Below are 22993 nucleotides of genomic sequence, written 5' to 3'. Positions count from 1 at the left end.
TGTGGGGCCCTTCCACACCACGAAATCCTATGACTCCACTCTATTCTATCACTCTCTAATCTTTTAAAAATCATATTTGGGAAAGCATTCCTTCAAAAGAACTCGCATAAAACATGTTTGATTATAATTTTGGTCTTATTGCACAAAGAAACCAGTATTTGTTTATTTGGTAAAGGAAAATGACTTGCTGTATATAGAAATTTTCTAATAAAAATTTGGGTTTCTAAGCCCAAATGTTTGGGTATCGGAAACGAAATGAGACTTGTCAAAAGTAGAAGACTAACACAAACTGAGCACAATGAACAGACTGCTGCAGCACTTGTTTAGTAACCTGTTATTATCCAGGGGATTGTGGTGGGGCTTTTTGGTTCAGCTGCCCTTCACCAAACATATCATTTTGTTTCAACATCAGACTGAATGCAGAAGAAAACTAAAAAACAACCTGTGTGTGTAATTTGAGTCACAAATAGGAGCACTGCTAGGTAATTTACAGAGCACACCACTATTACGTAGGAAGTGCAACAGGATACACAATGATAGAAGAGTATACAGTTTCCCAGACTGTCCTTCGGTATTTCATCATTTCTCCCTTCTCCAGCAAGACACAAATCACTGCAGACACCATGGAAAACAAATTACAGGAACAATGAACATGCCAAGAAATAATTTTTACTTTCCAAACCCACAACTCTCCAATCTCCAAATAAAGATCTTGCCTAAAGGTTCAGACAACTCACCTGGCTCTTTTATCAACCTTTTTATTCTGGACAAACACTACAGGATTTTGTAGTTCTGCATAGTTTTGTTTTTTTTTTTTTAACTATCTGGCTTTACTCAACACAAAGTTAAGCACTCCAAAAATCAAATCTACAAAACTTAAGGCTTATTTCAATACACATATTGAAAAAAAAATCAGTATTATGAACACCTTTCTTTAAAAGATGACCAGCTTTATTAACCAAGACTACAGTGTTAGTAACAATGTCAATCACACTTAGATGTTCCAGTATCACCAAAATGCCACAGGGAACTAAGCCCAGAATGCAACACAGTGTTCACTATAACTCCCACTGCCTAATGAAGAGTTATGTAGTAGAGCAATGCATTGTTTGTTCTGAACAGAACCATATAACTCAAACAATAGCTAATACTGAATGCTGTTTAACAAGGTTTAAAGCAGATGACTCACCAATTACACGTTTTCAAAAGCAAAATCACTTCCTTTTATTTTCCCCACAGGGTTCAGCCAATTTTTCAATATATACAAAAGCCTTTACCAAATTCCTCTCCCCAGCCCCTCTCACTTAATCTCTGTTCCATGTCGAACAATTTGGTAAGAACTAGGAAGGTAAGAACAAGGAGAATTATTAATTTTTTTTACCCTTAAAATGCATCATTCTGACACAAAATACTTGAGACAGTTTTAACTTTGAGATTAACAAATCTTAATCTCCAAGACCTTCCTTAGACAGCTCCTGAACTGTTTCACAGCCTTTGCATCCTGAGTCTGCTCAGTGCTTGCACTCACTTCAACAGCTCATGCCTGTCTTCCAGTATGCATTTTTCTGGGCTCTCACAAGGCATAAATCCTGTAGTTCCATGGGTTTAGTTTTTAGGTTTCTACAGGACAATGCACAACAAATTTAAATAACAAACACAGTTCTGGACAGACAAAAAATATTCCTTAAAGTAAGTAGCAAAAAAAATTGTTTAAATTAACCCTGTAAATTCCATTTAACTCTGCCCATCTATAAAGTGGATGTGTCCATCAACTGGTTACATGTTGAACTTAGGCCACCATGCTTCCTTCAATCCTCAGAAAGTAAACTAGTGAGTTGAAAGGAGGTGAAAGGGTCCCTTTTCCATAATTGCCCATTTCTTACATGTCTTACTCCATATGCGATTGTCATGGGCCACCTTTGTCTGTGACTGTATGCCAGAGAAGTTTAATTTTTATGTTCAGCATGGGTTTCTATTTTTATTTATAATGATGTGCCAGAATTGGACGTGACCATGGTTGGGTTTTATCCTTCCTCACTTCAGAGTGACTAATAAGCAGTATGACAGAGAGCACGAAACACCTAGCACCAAAGCTAGGCTTAGGTTTTGGGGGACAGGGAGGGTTGTTAAGGAAATAATGGAGGCAAATCCAACTGTAAGTACCTCCACTGGCTAAACTCTCAGCAACGTAAGGAAATGAAAATGTCTGTTCCTTAAAGTCTCTCAAACTACCAAGAAATCACAGAGGCTCACACAGGGACATATAGCCATTCTTCCAGCCTCCTTTCATGGCTCAGTCATGGAGAATCTTGTTCCCTCAATGGAAATGCTAATTAGAAAGCCCACACAGCAGCCAAAAAAAGGAATCTAACTATGGAACAACATGATGATTGTCTGGACATTTAGAGGGCTGTATGAGAGAGTGGCCAGGAAGACACAGCTTAGTGAAGGGCCACATGTTGGTGTGGGAGACACATGATCCCTTCAGTGGGTCAGTGCTGTTTACTGGAACCTGCGAGTGGTCTGAGTTTCTATCCTGCCTGGGCTGAGTGACCCCAGCCAGGAAGTCACAAATTCCTGTTCAGAGGTATTTTTAAAGGTTCTACTACATAAACAGGCTGAAAATGATAGCCTTCTCAACCTCAAAAGATTAGATCAACAGAACAAAAACTTAGCACAGAAAAAGGCATTTTCTTAGCTACACATAATCCACTGACACTGAAGGATAACCTTACAACCAGTCCCTGCATCTGACAGAGCAAGGTTTCACAGCTCTTGGGACAATCCTCACATGGGACTGTGAATGCACAAGTGATGGCTCAGAAAAACAAAAGCCACATGTCATGCTAATACCTACAAGTATATATACTCACTTGAAAGGAGTCACTTGGGCCATATAAAAATCATACTTTTAGAGAGTCCAATACTGTAAAAACACTTAAAGGGTCTGAAAACAAGTTGCCAGGAAGGTATATTAGAGATGAAAGTGGACCTCAGGATACAGCAAGGTCTTACAACCTGATCAATTCCTATTTCTCTCCACTGTGATGACTGGGAGCCTGGCCTCTGTCTCTTCTTGTTACACCAAGCACCCCAAAGACATGGCCTCCTATCATATCAATCACACCATTAAACACTTCAAAGCACCAGCTTGAGAAGAAGAAGAATGGAAATAGGAGCATACCACACTGAACCTCAGAGTGGTGGGATTATGTTTAACAGTAAGTTTTTACAAACAAGCTTCATGTCTTAAACCTACAGACAGGTTTGCGAGTTCTGCAGGCTAAGGGCCCTAAAGTCTCTCTGTGCAGATCCTGTGTAGGCTGCAACACTCAATATGGATGATGCAGCTAGAAAAGCAAGGGCGTGTAAAGCATGGCTGCTACTCATACAAGTTTTTGTTCTAAGCTGTGATTACTATTTGCACAGAGAAAATAGAGGCATTTTTCCCCAAACATACTCAGACACAAACTTAAAGCAGCAGAGAATGACATCCATTAACTGCCCTTTTGTATCTTTTCAGAGCTGAAAAAAAGGAAGAAGTCCCTCCTGCATCTTAAAATTTGCCACATAAGTTCTTGCATCCCCTAGGAATACAAATAAATAGTCTGAAAAACCTTCCACAGGCAGAATCTCTATAAATGTTCATGAAGTGCCAGGCAATACTGGTTACCTGCCTCCATCTAGTGGTGACAGGACACCCTGCAGCAGCCTTTGGAGACTGCTTCGAGGATCACCACGGAAGGAATCCCGAGGGAAACCACCAGGTTTGTTAAGAGCAGCATGCCAGAAATCATTCTTTTTATAATCTCAGATAAATTACATCCATCTGGAGTTAGACAGCACTAAACCCTGCTTGTTGACAATTCACGTGCAGATCACGTGAAATTTTCTAAAACTTGTGCAGAGCTCAATGAAGAGGTGATGAGCACTTCCCTTTATTTTTCCCAGCTGTGGCATTTAGACAGACAGCAATACATTATGGGAAAGGATGGCATTCTGTGAACACAATTCCACTTTTAGATAAAGCATTTCTTTGGCATTGAAATAAATGACATCCTAACTAGATGCACATGATTCTTTTCAGGGTGCAAGGGGACAGACTGCAAACTACAAAGGACACAAATTTTCAATGTTAGTATAACAATGTCAAGGCAGAAGGGACAACTGTAATTGCTGGCTAGTGGTCACCAGGACAACAATCCTTTTGTTGCATTTTTCCTATGAGACATTTCCTCACCATAGCAAAGATGATACTCTGACAAGTAAGTGGACACTCCCTCAGTCCCTTTCCTTGATGAAATTTAGTATTTTTTGTTTTAGAGAACTAAAATGCAAAGAAGGGGCTGGGGGGGCACACAGTCCTGCATTTTAAAAACACACCTGCCTTAAAAGGCACATGATTTCTACAGCAAGGCCTGCTATGTAACATAAGCATCCTGGAAGTAGATAGCTAGACCAAAAGTAACTTGAATTCCCAATTCCACAGAGATAAAACCACTGGCATTTAATAGCAAACACAATAGAACATTCAAAATCATTTATGAGTTCCCAGTGTGTGACTAAGCTGCCAAATTTGGCAGCGGTCATGTTTGACCTTCTGTCTATAGTTAAACCAATCCTCCAAGTAGCCAGCTTCAGTTAGCTCAATTAAATTTAAATTTAAGTAATTTAAACAAAGTTATAGACAACTAATTTTATTTTAAGCACCAATAATCTGTTCATCCTATGGCCAGACTGTTGAGTTGTCTAAGGGTGTGGAGAGCTGACCCTGTCTGGGTACCAGGTGCCCACAAAAATCACCCTGGCATTTCCCTGCTCAGCTGGACAGAGGAGAGAAAATACAACAAAAGGCTCATGGGCTGAGATACGGCTGGGGAGAGAGCACACACCAGTTACTGTCATGGACAAACAGATTCAACTTGGGTAATAAACTCAATTTCCTCATCAAATCAGAGTGGGATAATAAGAAATAAACCCAAATTTTAACAATACCTTCCCCTACCTCTTTTCTCCCAAGGGCGAACTTTATTCACAAATTCTCTACTTCCTCCTCACTGCACTGATGGAGGATGGAGAATGGGGATTGTGCTCAGTTCATCCCATGTTACTTCTGCTGCTCCTTCCCCCTCACACTCTGCTCTGCTCCAGTGTGGGGTCTCTCCCTACAGGAGACAGTCCTCCATGAATTCCTCCAACACAAGCCCTTCCATGGGCTGCAGTTTTTCATTAATTGCTCCAGCAGGCTCCCCTGCAGGGTCACAGGTTCTTCCAGGAAGCCTGCTCTAGTGTGGGCTTCCCAGAGGGTCACAGCCTCCCTCAGGTATCCACAAGCTCCACCATGGGGCCCTCCAGGGGCTGCAGGTGGATCTCTGCTCCCCTGTGGAGCCTCATGGGCTGCAGGAGCACAGCTTGCTACACCATGGTCTTCATCATGGGCTGCAGGGGAATCTCTGCACTGGCACCTGAAGCATCTCCTGCCCCTCCGTCAGTGACCTTGGAGTCTGCAGAGCTCTTTCTCTCCCATGTTCTCACTTCTGTCCCAGGCTGCTGTGCAGCAACTTTTGCCCCTTCAAAAATCTTATCCCAGAGGCCCTACCACAGTCACTGTTGGGCTCAGCCTTGGCCAGGAGCAGGTCCACCCTGGAGGCAGCTGGCAGTGCCTCTGTTGGACATAGGGAGGCCTTCCCACTCCCGTCCACTACCAAAACCTGGCCATATAAACTCAGTAGAGAGGGATACTCCATTTTTACAGAGGACTATTTTGCTTTTTAAAGCCTAACTAGGAAGTGGCTACAAGGACCATCAAACGGGCCGAGTTGTCTATCAACAGACGTATCAAAAGCTCTGATAGCTGTCTGCCCCAGTATTAACTGTCCTTTTTTCAACATCTTCAGGAAGACTAAATTGCTAGAGAACACTGCTTCTATACTCCAGCCCTTGCACTGGCTACCCATTAGCCCTAAGTTCAATTTTAAGCCACATCAATTTTAATATTGTTTCTTTCCCATCCTGCCATGTACCACCTTGTTGCTTTGGGACCACAAAATATAACATTGCACAGTTTCACAACAGCTAAAACCCACCAGGGCTGGTTCAGGAATGCTGTCCTTCTTTCTGTGCAATCACATGCTGGAGAGCTGACTTATCTCCTCCCATGAGGACAAAACAAGCAGCAGGGGCAGCACCAGCCTCCAACCTTAGCTGGTTCCAGCTGACACAGAACAAGCCCCTGCCCTATGGCTGCAGCACAGCCATCATTTCAGCTCTCAGCTGAAACAAGCTTCTTTTTAAGAGTCCTTCTGCAAAGTCCGACAAAACCTGTTCCCAGATATACATTTACATACATTCCAACAAGGTGAGCTAGCATCACTGTGTATGCTACAAGGACAGCAACTGTAAGACAACAACTTGCTCTGTTTCCAAAACATTCAATGTCCTTTTGATAGCAAAATCTGCCACAAATATTTCCACAATTAACAGGACAGCAATGCCATTAAAATTGAAAGTGTGGTAAAACCATCTTAATTATATCTTATATTTCAACCACAAGATAATTTCTCTTGTCCATACAACCACAGCATTTTAAAATAGAGTAGCATATTAGAATTGCCAGAAATCTCATCCCACAAGTTTTGCTTTTCTTTATAAACCTGCACAATTTTACAGTAAAGCAATTTCTATATATTTCAGAGCTTAAGGATATTATTCTAAAATACAGTACTTCAATTCTCCACACATCAGAAGACTAGTTTATGAGCATGACAAAAAAAATACAACTTCAGAGACTGAGACTTCACTGAACCATCCCCTGGCTCCTGTTACATTCTTGCACAGTAGCACACAACTTCGTGGCATTTCAAATTCAGGATTACCTGAAGTATTATCTGCTGAAAGCTATACCACAATTCTATTACCTATGAGGTGACTATACCAATTTTCTCATCCCACCACACCTATGTCACTCTTATACTTTAACGAATGACAAATTTCTGTGTTTAACACTCTACAATTAGAGACGTTAGCTTAAAAACCATGTATCTCTTAATGAAGTACATCTGTTCTGCTTTCCCAAGAACCCTTTAGCTGCAATATTCTGCAGTGTGCCCTGCTGAGTCTTAAAATTATACTTTTGAACTCCAGACAAAAGCACTATATATTCAGCTGAAATAATGAAAAAAAGACAAGTCAGTTAGTAAATCCTAACTTTCATGAAAAATGCCTGATAGGTCATTAAATGGAGAAAACCAGCTTGAAGTAGATTTTTAGTTAGTTTTATCTTTTTTTAACTGAAAATATGCAAATTGCAATAGATATAAAGCAATACTTTATTACATCCAAGCATCATACCTGTGTGAAGTATTTTCCATCTTGTTTCAGGACTTTCATTGAGAGGTCAAGAATCAACCGTAGAAATTCCCATGTGGAATCTGCATATGGGCAATGATTGAAAAACAGAACAGCACATTATTGGCTTGTTTACTTATTACATATTGAAGACTTGCAAAGTTAAAAAAAAAATAAAGCCTGGATTTAAAAAAAACAAATGCAAACCATACACAATGGCAATGATGGCAGAGTATTGTTTTTCTCCACAGGAATTTTCCTGAAGTTTCCAATAAATTATGCAGTGAGGAAAATTTACTGGAGTATGAACACCAAATACTTCTCAAGAGCTACATGAGTTTACATTATTCTGGAATAAGAGATTAAAAAGAGTGCTAGGCACTTGCTAGTCTTTTCTAATATTCAAAAATAATTTAAAAACCATTAGTCTTTTTTCTCAGATCTGCTTTTCAAATTGGAAAAAAATGAAAGCATTTATGCTGCAGACTATTATGCAGCAGAAGGACAGAAATGTAAAAATTCTCAGAAGTTTAAGTAAATAAATTAGAAGCCTTACCTTCTTCTGGAGATGTGGAGATTGGAACAGCTGTCAGATCATTAATTACATAATCAAACATTCTTCCTTCTTTGGCATACCTCTTCAGTACAGGAATACAGTCTTCAATTAGAACCTATAAGAATGAAATACTGTTAGAAGTCCTAAAAATAGCCTAAAATGACCAGCTAAAAGGAACAAATGTGGATTCACAGAAATTAGGAGGAAAAACTTACAAAATAAATGCATATTTAATTCTAGGCTTTATTTTCAAGTTTTTACATCATACAGAAAGGAGGAACTTTGTAGGAATTATGACAATGAAAACACAGGCATTCCAGGACTGAAGTTCCTAGATCTGTGACCACCGCTCTTTCTACCAAATGCTGACAACAGTTAGCAGTTCCAACATGTGAGTTAAATAAGGTATTTGTATGAAGGGCCACTGATTTCCATGGAGTAGCATGTTATTTTTTTGTGTGTTTTTATTAGCTAACTCCTGTAAGTTAATAGCTGTGACAACATCTACAGGCCATTAATGAAAACAGAAAAATGTCAGATTACATCTGGGTTCATTTGTAAGTGCTGTTGGATTCAGCACAAAGAACTCAACTGCAGGGATGCATGACATCTGTTAGGGTTTTTATTTTAATGTAATAGCAGTGTGACACTAAGGGATTTTGCCTGCAAATCAAAAATAATTCTTAAATGTATATTACAAATTCAGCTGTTTTCAACTAAGAAACACATTTCTTCTCTCTTTTTACAGTTTAAGTAATGATGTTGTTAAACACAACGTTCTTACTGTTATCTCTTCTTTATTTCTAAGTTATAGCAAACATTCTCCTATTTCACATTCCTTAAATGCTACATTTGCAATTCATTTTAGAAGTCTAAAGATGGAGAGTTAAAATACTTCCAACAAATTCCAGTTATTAAAATATGCAAGTGTCATACAAAAGGAAAAAAGCTCCCCAAACTTAAGTCAGAAGACCTGCCCCCAAAACTTTGCCATAGCAGTTCTTCCAGACTAGGTCTATGTGTATGTGAAATATGACTTGTAATGAAAGAAGAACAGAACATTACCTGGTAGCAGTCTCCTTTCAGATTGTCTAAGACATCTCCGCACGTTTTCCGCATGTGTTTTTTACACCCGTCAATCACCATTTGGTCAATGTTTGAAGTTTGTCAAGGCATCATAAATTCCAGAAATAGAGGTAAGAGTTTCTACCTCTTCAGAAACAAGTTCACAAAGAGGCATTCACAAAGAAATAATTAGATGTGTCTGTTGGTATATGTACTGCAATAATCAACCTTATGTACCGGTACATACATAGATCTGTACTCCAGATTCAATCAGATGATCACAAAGTGCTTCTTTTTAGTTTTAACCAGTATTTTTTATAGCTTAGGTTATCATTACTATGAAAGCCTGAAAAGTGAATTGTAAGACTAGTGAAAACTCCATAAAGTAAAACTAGGTTAAGATTTTAACCTACATTTTTATAACAATTATTCTTAGTCTCAGCAAATAGATCCCAAAACCTAGAATGATCAACATCTCATATGGCTAACAATGGTTTATGTTACTAATTATACCAACTACAGAATGTTGAAAACTTGATTTGTATTGGTATTTTTAGAACAGGGTTGGTCAATTCATCAATACAGTTCATCAAGTCCTGACATTTCTATTGATTAAGTTTTTTTGCTTCGAGGCACTTTCTTTAGGAAAACAGACAAACTCAAGAAGGCAGAAGTGAGCCCAAACTTGACAGACCTGTCTTCTGTTATTAGAGAAAGCATCAGTCTGATGATGAAAGCATTCCTTTCCAGCCTTACGTAAACTGCTACTGAGAGTTATGGTATGGATTAGGAACCTGAAAGCAGGTGTTGCACAATGATGCACAAATGTCCAGTCACTGAGTCTCTCTAAGTTGCCAGAAAGATTTCACTTTAGATGCTATCTCCTCACGCAAATCAGGTAACCTGACAGGTATCTATGCTCAGTGCTAGGGTATCAGCAGAAAGCTCAGGTTGATATGAATGATGGGCCACTTGTCAAAGGATATCTCTACCATAGTAACCATCTTTGGCTTCAGTTTGACTATCTCATAGAGTATACCTCCATCACCACCTCCTAGGATTAGCACTTCTTTCCCAGTGTAATCTTCCTTCCCGCTGCCCATTATGGCTTGAGTATACGCCAGGTCACTCTCTGCCAGATCTGAATGGAAGGAAGGAAGAAAGAATTGGACAGCAATATCAAATCTTCAGTTGTTCTCATTAACTGGTATTAATCCAGAGGTGATACAATACAGACCAAAGCAAGAACACCTACAGAAACAACATGGCTCTCAGAGACAGTCCCAGTAATGAGATTCTTCTCAGAATCCCACACAGGATTTCTCCAGTTCTCCACATGAGCCCAACAATGGCCACCTCGGCATTAAGAAGTATGCCAAGAGAAAAAGTAGCAGAGCAAAACCATCAGTCTTAGTAACTTGATGCTCATACTTCACACTTCAGTGGGTTTTTATCTCAGACTCATCCTGCAAGCGATAGATCTGGAAATTTCTGAAAATGCATTGTGGACCCCAGCTAAAAGAGCAACCTAGATGCACACAGGTGGATCCCTGCACAGAAACAAACATGACCATCAACAGCCAGGTGCTGAAGGGCCCTGCCACTTGCCTGCTGCCAGCATTAGCTTCAGTAGTAAAGCAGGCAGTAACGCTCCCAAGCTGCAACAAGGGCCAAGATCCAGACTAGCAGGGCCAAGCTCTGTGCAGCAGCACATTGTGGCACATCCTGTCACTCTGCCTGGCAATCACCACCTCACTTATGACTGCACAATAACAAAATGAGACAAAGCATTATTTCAAAATCCCATGGAAGGGAAATAAGCAATGGCATACTTCCCTTCCTACAAGGCACATTGTCATAATGTTCAAGCAAAACCTCATCTACATATTAAACTCTGATAAAAATTTCTTGCTAGAATAACTGAATATCCAATTTGATGATTTCTAATACAATTCTATCTGGATTAGAAAATACCTTGCTAATGAATTCAATAGCAGTGCTTTTCAGCTGCCAGCTGCACAGAAGCCCTCTTGACAGCTGCAGAAAGCTAACTGAATTGTTAGAGGTACTTCCAATGATTTCAAAAAGCTGAATTTCAATTTCTTAATTACTCTGCCATTAGAGTGAAAATAGGTATTCTATACCTGGACAGCAACATCCTTCATTTACCAGAGTCTCTCCTTTTCAACATAAGAACTAAGAGATTTTACAAAGCATAGTCCTTTTGTTGCCTAGATTTTCCAGCAGTCTCCAGCTTTAATGAACAGCAGTCCACTTTTCCTAAGTCTACTTTCAAAAATACAAAGGTCAGCAGGGATGAAGTACCCCATATAAAAACCCCCACATAAAGATTGGGTCACTACTTTGATTAACTTATGAGTTCAAGTTCTATTATTTGTTCACAAATAAAGCAGCTAAATGCTTTGAGATACAGCTGTCCTATACCTCACCAAGCAGGAAATTCCCTTAGAGAACCAAGGGAGCAGCAGGATTATACACATACATGCCAGGTATCACTTCATATTTCTTTAGAACACCACTGTGTTTTGAAGACTGATAAAGTAGCTTGTTTGTCAAAGAGAAGCTCTTAGAAGGTTGGACTGGCAACAAACTGAAAAGTTCATATAAAAGAATGGAGGAGAGCAAGCTCTGCTATAGAACACCATCTTCTAATCTCCCAGGCTACTTTCTGCAGCAAAGATACTAACGCTGGAAAAATAATTTTTTTTTAACTCTAGATTTTACTCTGGTCAGCCTGATTAACATCCTTAATATACATGAACAGATATATGTGTATATGCACAGTTTCCAGCATCTGAACCATTACTCTTAGGCATCTATTAAAACTGCCATAGCAGGATACAAAACAACACTTTTGACATTTTCATACCAGAGATCCTTAAATGAGATGATACTTACTAACATCCCCACTGAGAATAAGAATATTCCCAAACTGTTTTGAATGCAGAATTTTAATATTCTGAAAAGGTGAATCTTCATCATAAACAACTTCATCTATGTCATACTCCACCAGGCGCCCATCAGCTGTGGGCCAGTATCTATCAATAACACCTCCTCTCAAAATGGCTGGCAACCTGAAAAAAACAACATGAAAAAGGATTACAAAAATTTGAAATGTTGATTTTAAAAAAAATCCACTTCAAACATACTGTGGATTCACCATAATAAATAATATTCATGAGAGGCTTCTAATAAAATTTGCCACATTTAATACTTAACATGTATAGGAAACTTACCAGTCATATGTTATATATATTTAACTTGCTAAAGGACAGGTAGTATACATGGCTCTTCTTTATGTACAACTTCCACAATGTACTTGTGGATTTCTTTCTATTCTAAGAGATGGAATTTACATAATGAATGAGCCTCCGTAGAAGAATCAGCTCATGACTAGAAATTAATACAATACAAAAACAGAATGCAGGCAAAAAAACAAGACAAAACGTCTTCCCATCTTCAGTTCAGTTAAGAATGACATTTCTCTGTAACTAAGTGGATCTCATTCTGACGCTATACTGAGATACATTTTAACACACAGAGAAACAAAAAAAGAACTATTACAGCGTTTCAAACTGAGCTGGGTCAGCCTGCAGTACATAACCACAATCCTTGATATCACTCAATAGTCTGTATTACTTTTTAAAAGTGGTTCAAGCATCTGCTAAGACTGTTTTGGGTATGTTGTTTGTGGGTATTAGGATTTTTTTTAATTCCATAGAGATGTACCTCGGTTCAAACCAGCACTTCACCTGTAAAGGCAAACTATCTTTGAAATGACAGCGAACAACCAAAGAGATTGCATTTAGGCAAAACATGCAGGCACAGAGTTCATCAGATCTCCCAGACGCACTTCAAAGAATTAAAGCGTTTTTTCCAGGAGACTGCAGCAGAAGACCAGATCCAACAAGGCTTCTTCTTAATTCCCTAGTGATTGCCGATCAACGTTTCAGAAACACTTCCTACCCGCAGCGAGCCGCCAGATGGCGGCACATGGTGAGAGCAAGAGCAACCCTCCCTTACAACAAAAAAGCGTGAGAAACTTCTCCAGCTACATTCGTCCTACTGCACCTGCATGTGTGCAGCTGGCACCAAAACAAAACAATGCAAAATGCAAAACAAATTAAAAAGAACCCAAAAAACCCCATAAAAAACCCCACAAACCAAAAACAAGCAAAAAAAAAAAAAGACATTGATGAGCATGTGACAAGATCCATGCCAGATGCACTGTTCTAGGAGGTTCACTTCCCCATACTAAGGTAAGCAGAAGATCTAGACCACTCCAGGCAGACACTGTCCTGACCTGTTTTTTAAGAAATACCTATCACAGGGATGCAACTAACTCCCTTTATCATTTCAGCATCAAAACAGCCTCAGAAAGCTTCTCCTCCATAAGCAAAGATACAAGATCATCTATGTTCATACACTGTCCACCTTTTGTGAGGCTTTACCAGGTTGAAGTAGCAAGATAATTACTCTGTTTTACATACAACTGAGAAACAGAAATAACAATAATACCACTTTTCAAATTGCTACCATTTTGCTTGTACTCTCTTCATAACCTTCAGACCTACTTTCTGCCATAGTACTGCTTAACCGTTTTCCTGTTTTGTAGTTTGCTCCTTGGCTTTACTGAGCCTTGTTGATTTCACACTTTCTTTTTACTTTTCTTGACCCATTTTCACTTTTATGTTCCTTCAAGCACCTGCTGCACTTTCTACCATGTGCCTAGAGTAAGTGCTCCCTGGCTTCAAGGTATCAGTCACTGCCAGACAGCCACCATGAAGACAACAAGAAGCCATATCCAGTATGAAACTTATTTCAGCACCAGGCCATGAGCTGCAATTTGAGTCCTTAAATTTTAACACATAGCCTTGAATTTAAATAATCCAAATTGACAAAGGGCTTGCAAAGTCTCCATCCTTAAGTTTAATTATAAAAATTTGCTACAAAACATAGCTACCTTCTCAGCAGGTCCCTAAACCACACATACCCACAGCAAGCACCAGGAGGCACAGCAGAGGCAGAGATGTGAGAAAGGGATGCAGGAAACCTTGTCAGGGCAAAGTCTCCTCTGTAGGCTTGAGCTCCATTTTTGCTCTAATTCTCACCCCTGGTCCCTGTGCCAGAGGTGCACTGCAGCTCCATCCCCACCTGCCCAAGTCTTTTGCCAATCCCTGACACGCAGCATGTGGTCAGAATTGCCTCAGTACTACAGCCCAGCCTGGCAGCCACAGGGCTGGGTCTGATCCTGGTCACCATCATCAGCTCACCTTCTCCATGAGCTCTGGGATGTGGCCCACAGGGTACAGTTTATGCCCTGGCCTATTCCTCTGCCACCCCTGGCTGCCCAGCTCTTTCAGAGCAGTCTGCTTCTGCTTCCACGTTGCGTTTTCTCTCACTATTTCATGCAATCCTCACAAGAAACTAAAAAAAATCCCATCCCTATCTTCACACTCCAGGCTATTCACTGCATTACAGCAAAGCCTAACTTGCTTATTATCTTTAGTAACTATGCAGATAAGCCAAACAGAAGTAGAGGTACAAACTTACCGTTTCACCCTTTTTATGTTACCATGAATCAACTCTTTCATTCTTTCTTCTACTTTGTTTAGAAGCTGCAAAAAATAGGAAATAAGAGGTAGGAATTTGTAAATCAGCACTTAATGCAAAATATCTGTTAAATTAGCCTATCTGGAAGTCAATAAAACATAGCACCTGCTATGAGAAGGCTTTGAAATGTAACACTAGAAGCCCAAGAGTAACTAGCTGGCCTCCTCAGCCTTGTTACTAGCAAGAATGTGCACATTTCAGCAGCTGTCATCACTGTATTTAGCTGTTCTCTAGGACAACACATCCAAAGAGGGAACATGAGAACCCTTCAAAGTTCCACTCCTGTTACAGCAGTGGGCTCCTCCCCTGCAATATTCAATGTCTAGAGCCTTCATGCCAGGGAAGATGAAATTGTTTTTCTCCACGGGGCAAAAGATTGAGTATGGAGGCTTCCCATCTCTCAGAACAGGGAGTACAAAGAAGTCTCACACTAATACACCAGGCTGCAGACCAAACATCTCATGTCCTCCCTCAGTGCCCTGGGTAGCTGAAGAGACCCAAGCCCTAACCAAGGCTGCTGTATTTTCACAACTATTACAAAGAACATGAGGCCCAGTACTTGCAGAGGAGTGTGTGCATTCATGCACTCACACGTGTGCACAACTTCAACAGGTGCTACTGCTCCTCATCTGTGAGCATCCAGGTTTGAACTGACTTCAATATTTTCAGTCTTTTACCATGATAGACTTTGACAGACCTGACAAAAAAGGGGTTCCCCGTACGATTAGGTAATCCTAGTAAGGTAAGCAACATTCATACCTGATCAACTTCTTCTCTTCCTTTCATGTCATCGTTGTAGCTCTGCAGATCCACCAACACCAGTCCGTGAGGGTGAATTCTCAAATTGGCAAAACTATAACAGAGACAGTGATGACAAATTTATTATCAAAAATCAGAGTACAGAAAGAAAATCTAAAACAAGTTATATTAAAGTTCAGAATGAGTATATTTTTCCCCAGCACATGTAACTGTTGGCCGTGCCAGCTCAAGTCTTCCTCTTCGAGTCACAAAGAGCAAACAAAGTTGCAAGAACTTGCCTATCACTAAACAACTAATAAAACCCCTAGGAAGCAAGGCAGTGAAACAGGGTGTTTAAGCCACAACAACAATTGCACAATGTAGAATACACTGCTTGCTAGTCTACAGGCCTGCTGGAACAGGTGTGTTGGTTCAGGCTTTTTAATTGAAAACAATCCTTAAGAAAACAGCCGGACACTTTCCTTCCTCTATATTTTCCTCTTCACTTCTGGAGGTGGGTCTCTGTTTTGTTATGCAGGCAGGGTGGTTGGGATTGGTTGTTTGATTTTTTTGTTGGTTGTTTTTAAATTTTTTTTATAGTAACTATTCAGAGACAATGATCACATTCAAAGCTGAATAAAAATCTGTAAGTGAAAAACAATAAGCATCCTGGAGCAAACCACAGCTCTGACTGGCAAAGAAATTGCAGTAGCATACTCTCATTGATGAATACACATGCAAAGTCAACTTCTACTGTATATTTACTACAGAAACATTTAAAGACCAAAGAGCAAGGCCTCACCATTGAACAGTGAATCTCCGAGAACTTGCGATGAAGAAAACAAGAACTAAGGGCAGTGGGGGAAGGACAAAAGGAAACAGTGTAGCAGAGGCAATATCCTTCCTATTCTAGGGAGGAGAGAAGACAAAAAGAAACAGAAAGGCTACAAAGGAAGCGGAGGAGAAAAACACACGCCAGAAAAAAGCAGAAGAGGGGATGAGAACAGGAATGGCTGAACAAAGAAAGGGTATTCAGGGATAGAAATGCACTAGTACAACACAGAAACCTCAGATAAAGCTGTATCATTCTCTGAATGCCCCATTCTCTGCCTGTCTTCTCTTATCACCCCACTCAGCCCCAAAGGAAAACACAAACCAACTCCTGTTATGACAAAGTTTACATGGCCTTTCATCTCCCCACCACCCCCACCATTTTTGTCTCTTCCAGAGCCCCTTTTGCAAACTGTCAGCCTCAATAGGAACACCACCTCCACCATGATGCTGGGACCTTCAGCCCTCAGCTGCAGTCTGAGATAAAACCCTGAATATTGTGTGTTATCTGAAGACAACTTCTGGCAACTGTAAAACAATCAAATTATGAAACTGACTGAAGCAAATCAAAAATAAAAACACCTTGCCAGCTTTGGAACAGCAGTGATCTGCAGCTCTCACGTGTTACTACCGTCACCCAGTGCTCTTCAGAGGATGGGTCTGGGCAGTCTGAGTCTCTCCTCCGGACTCTGCAGACAGGCCCTTGTCCCCAGGAAGAAGAGGCATTTCCATTTCCTACACACATGCACACCCAGAGCACACAGCCTGTCACCACCTTGGAGCAGCCCTCCCTCCATCCCGGAGCTTCCCCACTAGGTGTCCTCCGACACAGGGTTTTGGTGAGGAATCACAAAAGCCTACCAGGATACTGTTTATGTGAGGGTTTGGGGTTTTTTAAAGGAGAGAACAACAGAGCAGAACTTAGAAGATGGAAGTACTGGTCACTACAGCAGGTTTTGGACATGACCATTCATATTGAAAAGGGTGAAGTCCATAGGCCCTCAGAGCTGTGGCAATACAGACAGAAAAATGTATATGCAGCTCACAAGACAGCTCTGATTCCCTGAAAACTGGCATGGTGTCAAATATTTTCACTGTTAGAAAAACTTTTTATCAGTTTGTTTCCACATTCTGGGAGCTGCTGTTGGCACAAATGAACAACAGATTGACTGTCCCATGACTCAAGTTCTCTTTTAAATTAATTTCCTATAAGAATCACACAGCTGTCATAAGATTTGACAGCTGACATCTTCACTTCCCCTGTGACTCCATGAGAGCCTCAGCAGGGGACATTCCTGCCCCTGCTTTGGGGTGGGAGGTGAGAGAGGCAGAGAGCAGAGTTGCTCTGAAAGTACAGCCACACAACTTCAGATTTGGTATGTATTTGCTGTGGTATGACAGCCTTAGAATGCAGAGACAACAGCAGAACCATCCATTTCATCCAGTTGTCACCTCTAGCAGAATAGAAGGGTCCTGACACCTGGGGCAAGGGGGAAGAGATGAAAGGCAGGCAGCAGGCTGTGCAATGGGACTAAACTTCAAATTCCAACAGGTTCCAAGTTTCTGGCTGATATTCTCAGCTAGTTTATGGTAAAAAAAAAAACAACAACTTGAATGAAATTCAAAATTATCAACAATAATACAGGTCCAGGTTGGCTATACCTTGGCTATAAGTTATCTGGATGAAAAGAGACACCTAAAGTAAGCTAAAATGCCTGTAAATATTTAAGCACATAGCCAACAGTACAAGTATACTCAAAAAAGTGAACAGTCCAGTATTAAGTAGTATTAATGCAGTAGTGGTAGGCCAAAGCTGAACTCACAAAAAGTTACCAGCTTCAGCCAGCAGACAGTAAAAGCTATGCTGGCTTTTGTCATTTTACATTTTTCTGCTTGGCAGAACATATATGAACACAGGTTTTTATCAGCAGCTGCTCTTTTAATATGTGGAAGAGGGTTCTTTAAAACAATGAAAATAGTTTCCATTTTCAATCTATGAATATACAGGAAAGATTACTTTAGAATCCAATAGGGGGAAAATAAAGTTTGCTTCAAAATTAGCCCCTTCTGTCTCATCTTCCTGAAAAATACAATACCTGTTTAAAAAAAAAAAGCCATCTGCCACACTGCTGGTGTGTGCTTGCATGTAATTTCATAAAAGTAAAAAGGGGGAAAAAAAAGCTCAGTGAGGTGGTATCCTCTTCCTTTCCATCTGGCAAGGAAATCTGCACCTGAAAAGCAGCTCCCACTGTAAGAACACTCCACTTGCTGCTGCACCTGCATATCTGCCACATCCTCCAAGGCAGTGCTCAAGCTTTCTGTGCTGGTATGCAAACAGGTGTCAGCTATAGATATAATTCTACTGAGTGCTGCATCTTAGCACCTGAACATCAGAAAACATCAGATGTCAACAAATAATTCCAAACTGCACAAATCAAAAAGTAACTGCTGGAAAAGAACTAGAAAGCAAAGATCAAAATATTCTAACCCAAAATGCAACAGCCTACCTTAGTTACTTGTACTGCAGAGTACAATGCAACAGTACAATCACACATACCCAAGAAAGGATTTCCCAAAACCTCACACCCAGAGAATAAAGCTGGATAGAAAGACAAGTACCTACAAACTCCTCTTTACCCATCAAAGCTTTTATCTGCTGACTAACTTTGAATCACTATAAAGAGAATAGTTCAAGTATTTAAAAGATAGCTTGCCATTAAAAGCATCACCTGTCAAACTACTGAATGAGAGAGGAAATAAAAATTTGCTTATACTAGGGAAATGTAAAATTTTTTAAAATGGCATGACACTGTTTACCTAAAACATATTCTTTTTTAAAGTCCTTCACCTTAATTACAAAGTACTTGAGGGACCTTAAGGAGCTAGGCAATCACATTTCTTCATTATACCATTAGTCCAGTTCTGTTTTTACAGAAGAAAATTAAATCAATAAAAGCTACCATGGTAGCTGCTGCTGATTCCTACCAACTACTTCCTATTCTTCAGCCCATTTTTACACTCTGGGTGACTCCATAGGCCACTTTAAAATATGCTGTCTAGCATACAGAGTGGTTAGCAAAATACTAACAAAGAAAGGAAAAAAGTAAACACATTCCCCTCCCCCTTCACAGTGTTAACATATTCATCACCATCCCTGTGACATACAAACCAAATTCAACAGGGTAAAGCTTGCACTGCTGTGAACAGTGAAGTCAAGTGCAGTAGGATTATACTTCTCTAAACAAGAATTCAGACACCAAAGTTAAAAATGGATGTGTGCTATAAAGGAGGTCAAAGCTTTTCTAAAAGACACTCTTCTACTGTAGAAACCGTGACTCAAGTTTCAGGTTTTGGGGGTTATTGAAGAACTTCAAGATGGAACATGATAAAAGAAGGAGCGCAGATTTACAAGGGAAAAAAACTCTCACAGCTCTATGCAGTATAATAAAAGGCTACTTGCTCACAAGCAGTAATGAGATTAAAACAAAGCATTAATTGAGAAGATATTAGTTGCTAAAGATTAGCTTCACTGATTTTTCTCCTTAACTTAGATGTAACAACACTTCTCAATCTGTTGAAATATACCGGGCAGTATGACTTTGTACAAAGTCACATATACATTAAATAAGATAAAAATTTCACATGTTTTAAACCTAACTTTTAACTGTTTAGCCCAAGATAGTGACATTTCAGTAAAAGCATGCTGCTTAATGTGACCCAACAAACCACTCTAGAAAGAATCTAAAAACACACAGCTCAGAAAAACAAGACTCGAAATTCAAGAGACAGAGCTCCGCTATGGCACACGCTACAGCTCCCCAAGCAGTGTCTGGGCAAGGGGGCTGGCAAAGCACAGAGAAATGCATCCATCCCCACCACTTCAGAGAACTTGAGTGGCTCAAGTGAGCCATTCCCTGCCCCACTCCAGAGCCTTGTGTTGACAACTCCATTAGTAAATATGAGCTGAACCTCCCTCAATTAGGTTTTTTGTCAGAACAAACCACAAAGTAAATGGATCAGGTAGAGTTGCCACATATGACTTTTGCTTGCTTAGCTTTGGACAAAAGAGAACAGGGATCTGTTGCTTTGGTAATGACAACAGGAAAGCAGGTCTTAATCCCCAAATCAGCTCCAATTCATTCCACCAGTGCAGCCCTCCATGGAGCTGTTCACTTGGTGGCTTTGTCAGAGACAGCTTTGTCAACAGCAGGGCCCACAATTCCACAGACTGTAGCACAGGGCACCCTGCAGGCTATGAGGGTTATCTCAGCAAACTTTGGAGTAAGACACTGTTTAGCAATATATTACTATCTCATCTCAGATATTTTTCCCAGGGATTAGTACCCAACTTGTTACATCAACTGCACATCTGTCTTGCAATGGCTCAGTCACCTTTGCCTGGCTAAAAAACATATTTGTGTGCACATGCTTACAACACCCTTACTCACAGCACCCACTCCATCTCTCCTTCTAGGGAGCTTGTAACAAGTTGTAGCCAGTCACCCCTACAAGAGCTGCTCAGGACACACCTGCATCACAATTCTTTTTTCCAAGTTTTACTACAAGTTGCTGCTGGAAATGAAGCACACTCACTGTGTTGCAAGGAAAGGAGAGGAAAAGCCTACATGCCCTGGCTACTTTCTTCCTAGTTGTGTCAGGTAATATTTTTATGTTAATTAAAATGTATGATATTTTAAGGCACTAAGATAAAGTGCAGACAAACTTGCTGGTATTAAAACAGAACTAGCAAGTTCTGTTTCAATTATTTAGTCAGTTGAAATCCATATGCTCATCAGTTCACTCTTACAATTTGTGAAACCTGTTTGTTTTGCAAGGTTTTTTAACTGTCCAGTCTGTTGGGTTTTATGGGTTTACAACCTCATTTGTTTAAGTTAACTGAAACTACATCAAACAAATACAAACTACACTAGCAGAAATATATTATTTAGGGCTACCTTAAAAAACCGTATTCAGGCTTGTTGTATAACCAGAGGAAACAAAACTGCTGAGGTCCCAAAACCCACAGAAAGTTCCCCTATGCATGTGTTCAGCTGACAGTGTAACAAGAGCAATCAAGTCAAATACTTTAAAATCTAGGTTTTTATAAGGACCTTTCTCAGAGATGCTTCCAGGTGCCAGTTCACTTATCTCCTGGAAAAGTTACGCAACAAAACAGTTTTCTAGGAAGTTCCTGGAGCACATCAAAAACAAGCAATTTAACTCTGAAACTGCTCCTTTAGAAGAGGCTATCAGCTTAAGGAGAATGATCAGATGAATTTGCAAAGAGAAAACCCAATCTGAGAATTCATCTGAGAATTCAATATCTCATATACCTCTAACACTCAAGGAAATACAGAAAAGCAACATGAGGCCATGTAATCAAATAAAACCAACCTTTTAATCTAACTTCCTTTTACTTTTAGGTATTATCTTTTAATTCTTCAGAGTTGGTAGAACCTTGCTATTATCTTTTTAGAATTACATGAAAGCTCAACTCAATAGAGAGGAAGGATATTTACCAGCTATACAGAGGAAGAAAATTACCAACTTTGCTATATTTTCACCAACTCAAAGTCAAAAGGTTACCAGAACTGCAATGTTGATCAAATTATTCAGGAAGAATATAAAAGCACATGTAATTAAAGTAAACAAGCCTGTACAAAAGCAAGATACAACTAACAGGTTTTTCTAGACACATCAAGTATAAAAAACAAGTAATTTGAGAGAAAAAGCCAGCATCACATTTGAAAAGCTAACTGAAATAAAATAAAAAACTTCATAGAGCATAACTGAGAATGATAAACATAGAACTATTCATATCCACTTACTTGTTACCTTAGTTTGGGTCCCAAACACCCCCCACAAAAAAATCCCAATTAAACAAACAAACAGAACAAACCACCAGACAAAACAAATCCAACCAGCAAAAAGAAAACAGGCAACCCCAAAGCAGCAGCTGCCACAATTATGACGAGAACAGGTAACGATAAACAAATTTAGTGCAATAAAACCATGGTAGTTACTTATCAATAGACCAGATTAATGTATACCATAATCAGGTAACTGTGAAGCAGCATCTGGAAATAAAGTGAATGTAGTTTTGCTTATCAGTTTGTCCCAGCAGACTCAGCTTTTGTGTCAGTAATGACACCAATCACCCTTATCATGCTACTAATTACCTCCGAAGCTGCTTGAGAATTTGAAGCTTATAACAGCATGTAAATACAGACACAAACTTGTCATTGTTCACATGCCAAGGTTAGACTCCAACATGTTTAGACATATTTAATGGCCAGAAAATTACAAATACATTGAACTGACTTGAGCTTTCCTGCATCTGGAAGGACACTAGTGCTGAGACCAAGGCACCATTCTATGGTACAGGCCAGACTGACCAGTTCAACCTTCTGATATCCAAACTGCAAGACGACATAGTCCAGATTAGAAACAATATTCTTCTTTATCATAGCTACTTCATACACAAGGCTGATAAAAGGATAGCCTTCCCTGTCAACACTACAGGAGGTCCAATAGAGGGAGAAATAAATACTTTAAGGAAGGACAGCAGAGACATAATCAAAAGAAAACCCACTCACCTGCCATTTTTTTTGATGTAGGTTACTAAATAACCATGGTCTTCCCAGTTATGAACTGTTTCTGTCATTCCCTGCTCCTGAAAAATGGGCTGTAGAGCTTTAAGAACGGCATTACAATCAGCTGCAAGATTAAGAGAGAAAAAAATAATCAGTGAGGATTTTCCACTCAAGTTACTTCTGCCTTCTTTTAGAGGCTGGAAAGTTTTTCCTGGAAGCCTGGATTAAT

General features: G+C 39.8%; 1 protein-coding gene across 1 annotated transcript in view; it reads right to left on the bottom strand.

Moving 5' to 3' along the window:
- The window catches only part of SMS (spermine synthase), a 43655-nt gene that overhangs the window by 7007 nt on the left and 13655 nt on the right, over positions 1-22993 (bottom strand). Inside the window, exons 3-10 of the mRNA XM_014308597.2 lie at positions 22768-22983; positions 15362-15455; positions 14543-14607; positions 11888-12063; positions 9955-10109; positions 8969-9058; positions 7904-8018; positions 7351-7430 (exon numbers count right to left, since the gene is read on the bottom strand). Coding sequence (XP_014164072.2) covers positions 7351-7430; positions 7904-8018; positions 8969-9058; positions 9955-10109; positions 11888-12063; positions 14543-14607; positions 15362-15455; positions 22768-22983 — 991 coding nt within the window. The remainder of the gene's footprint in view (positions 1-7350; positions 7431-7903; positions 8019-8968; positions 9059-9954; positions 10110-11887; positions 12064-14542; positions 14608-15361; positions 15456-22767; positions 22984-22993) is intronic.

Source organism: Geospiza fortis, unplaced genomic scaffold, assembly GCF_000277835.1.
Source record: "Geospiza fortis unplaced genomic scaffold, GeoFor_1.0 scaffold161, whole genome shotgun sequence".
NCBI lineage: Eukaryota > Metazoa > Chordata > Aves > Passeriformes > Thraupidae > Geospiza > Geospiza fortis.
Note: the sequence above shows the minus strand (reverse complement) of the source record. Positions and strands in the feature narration are given on the sequence as shown.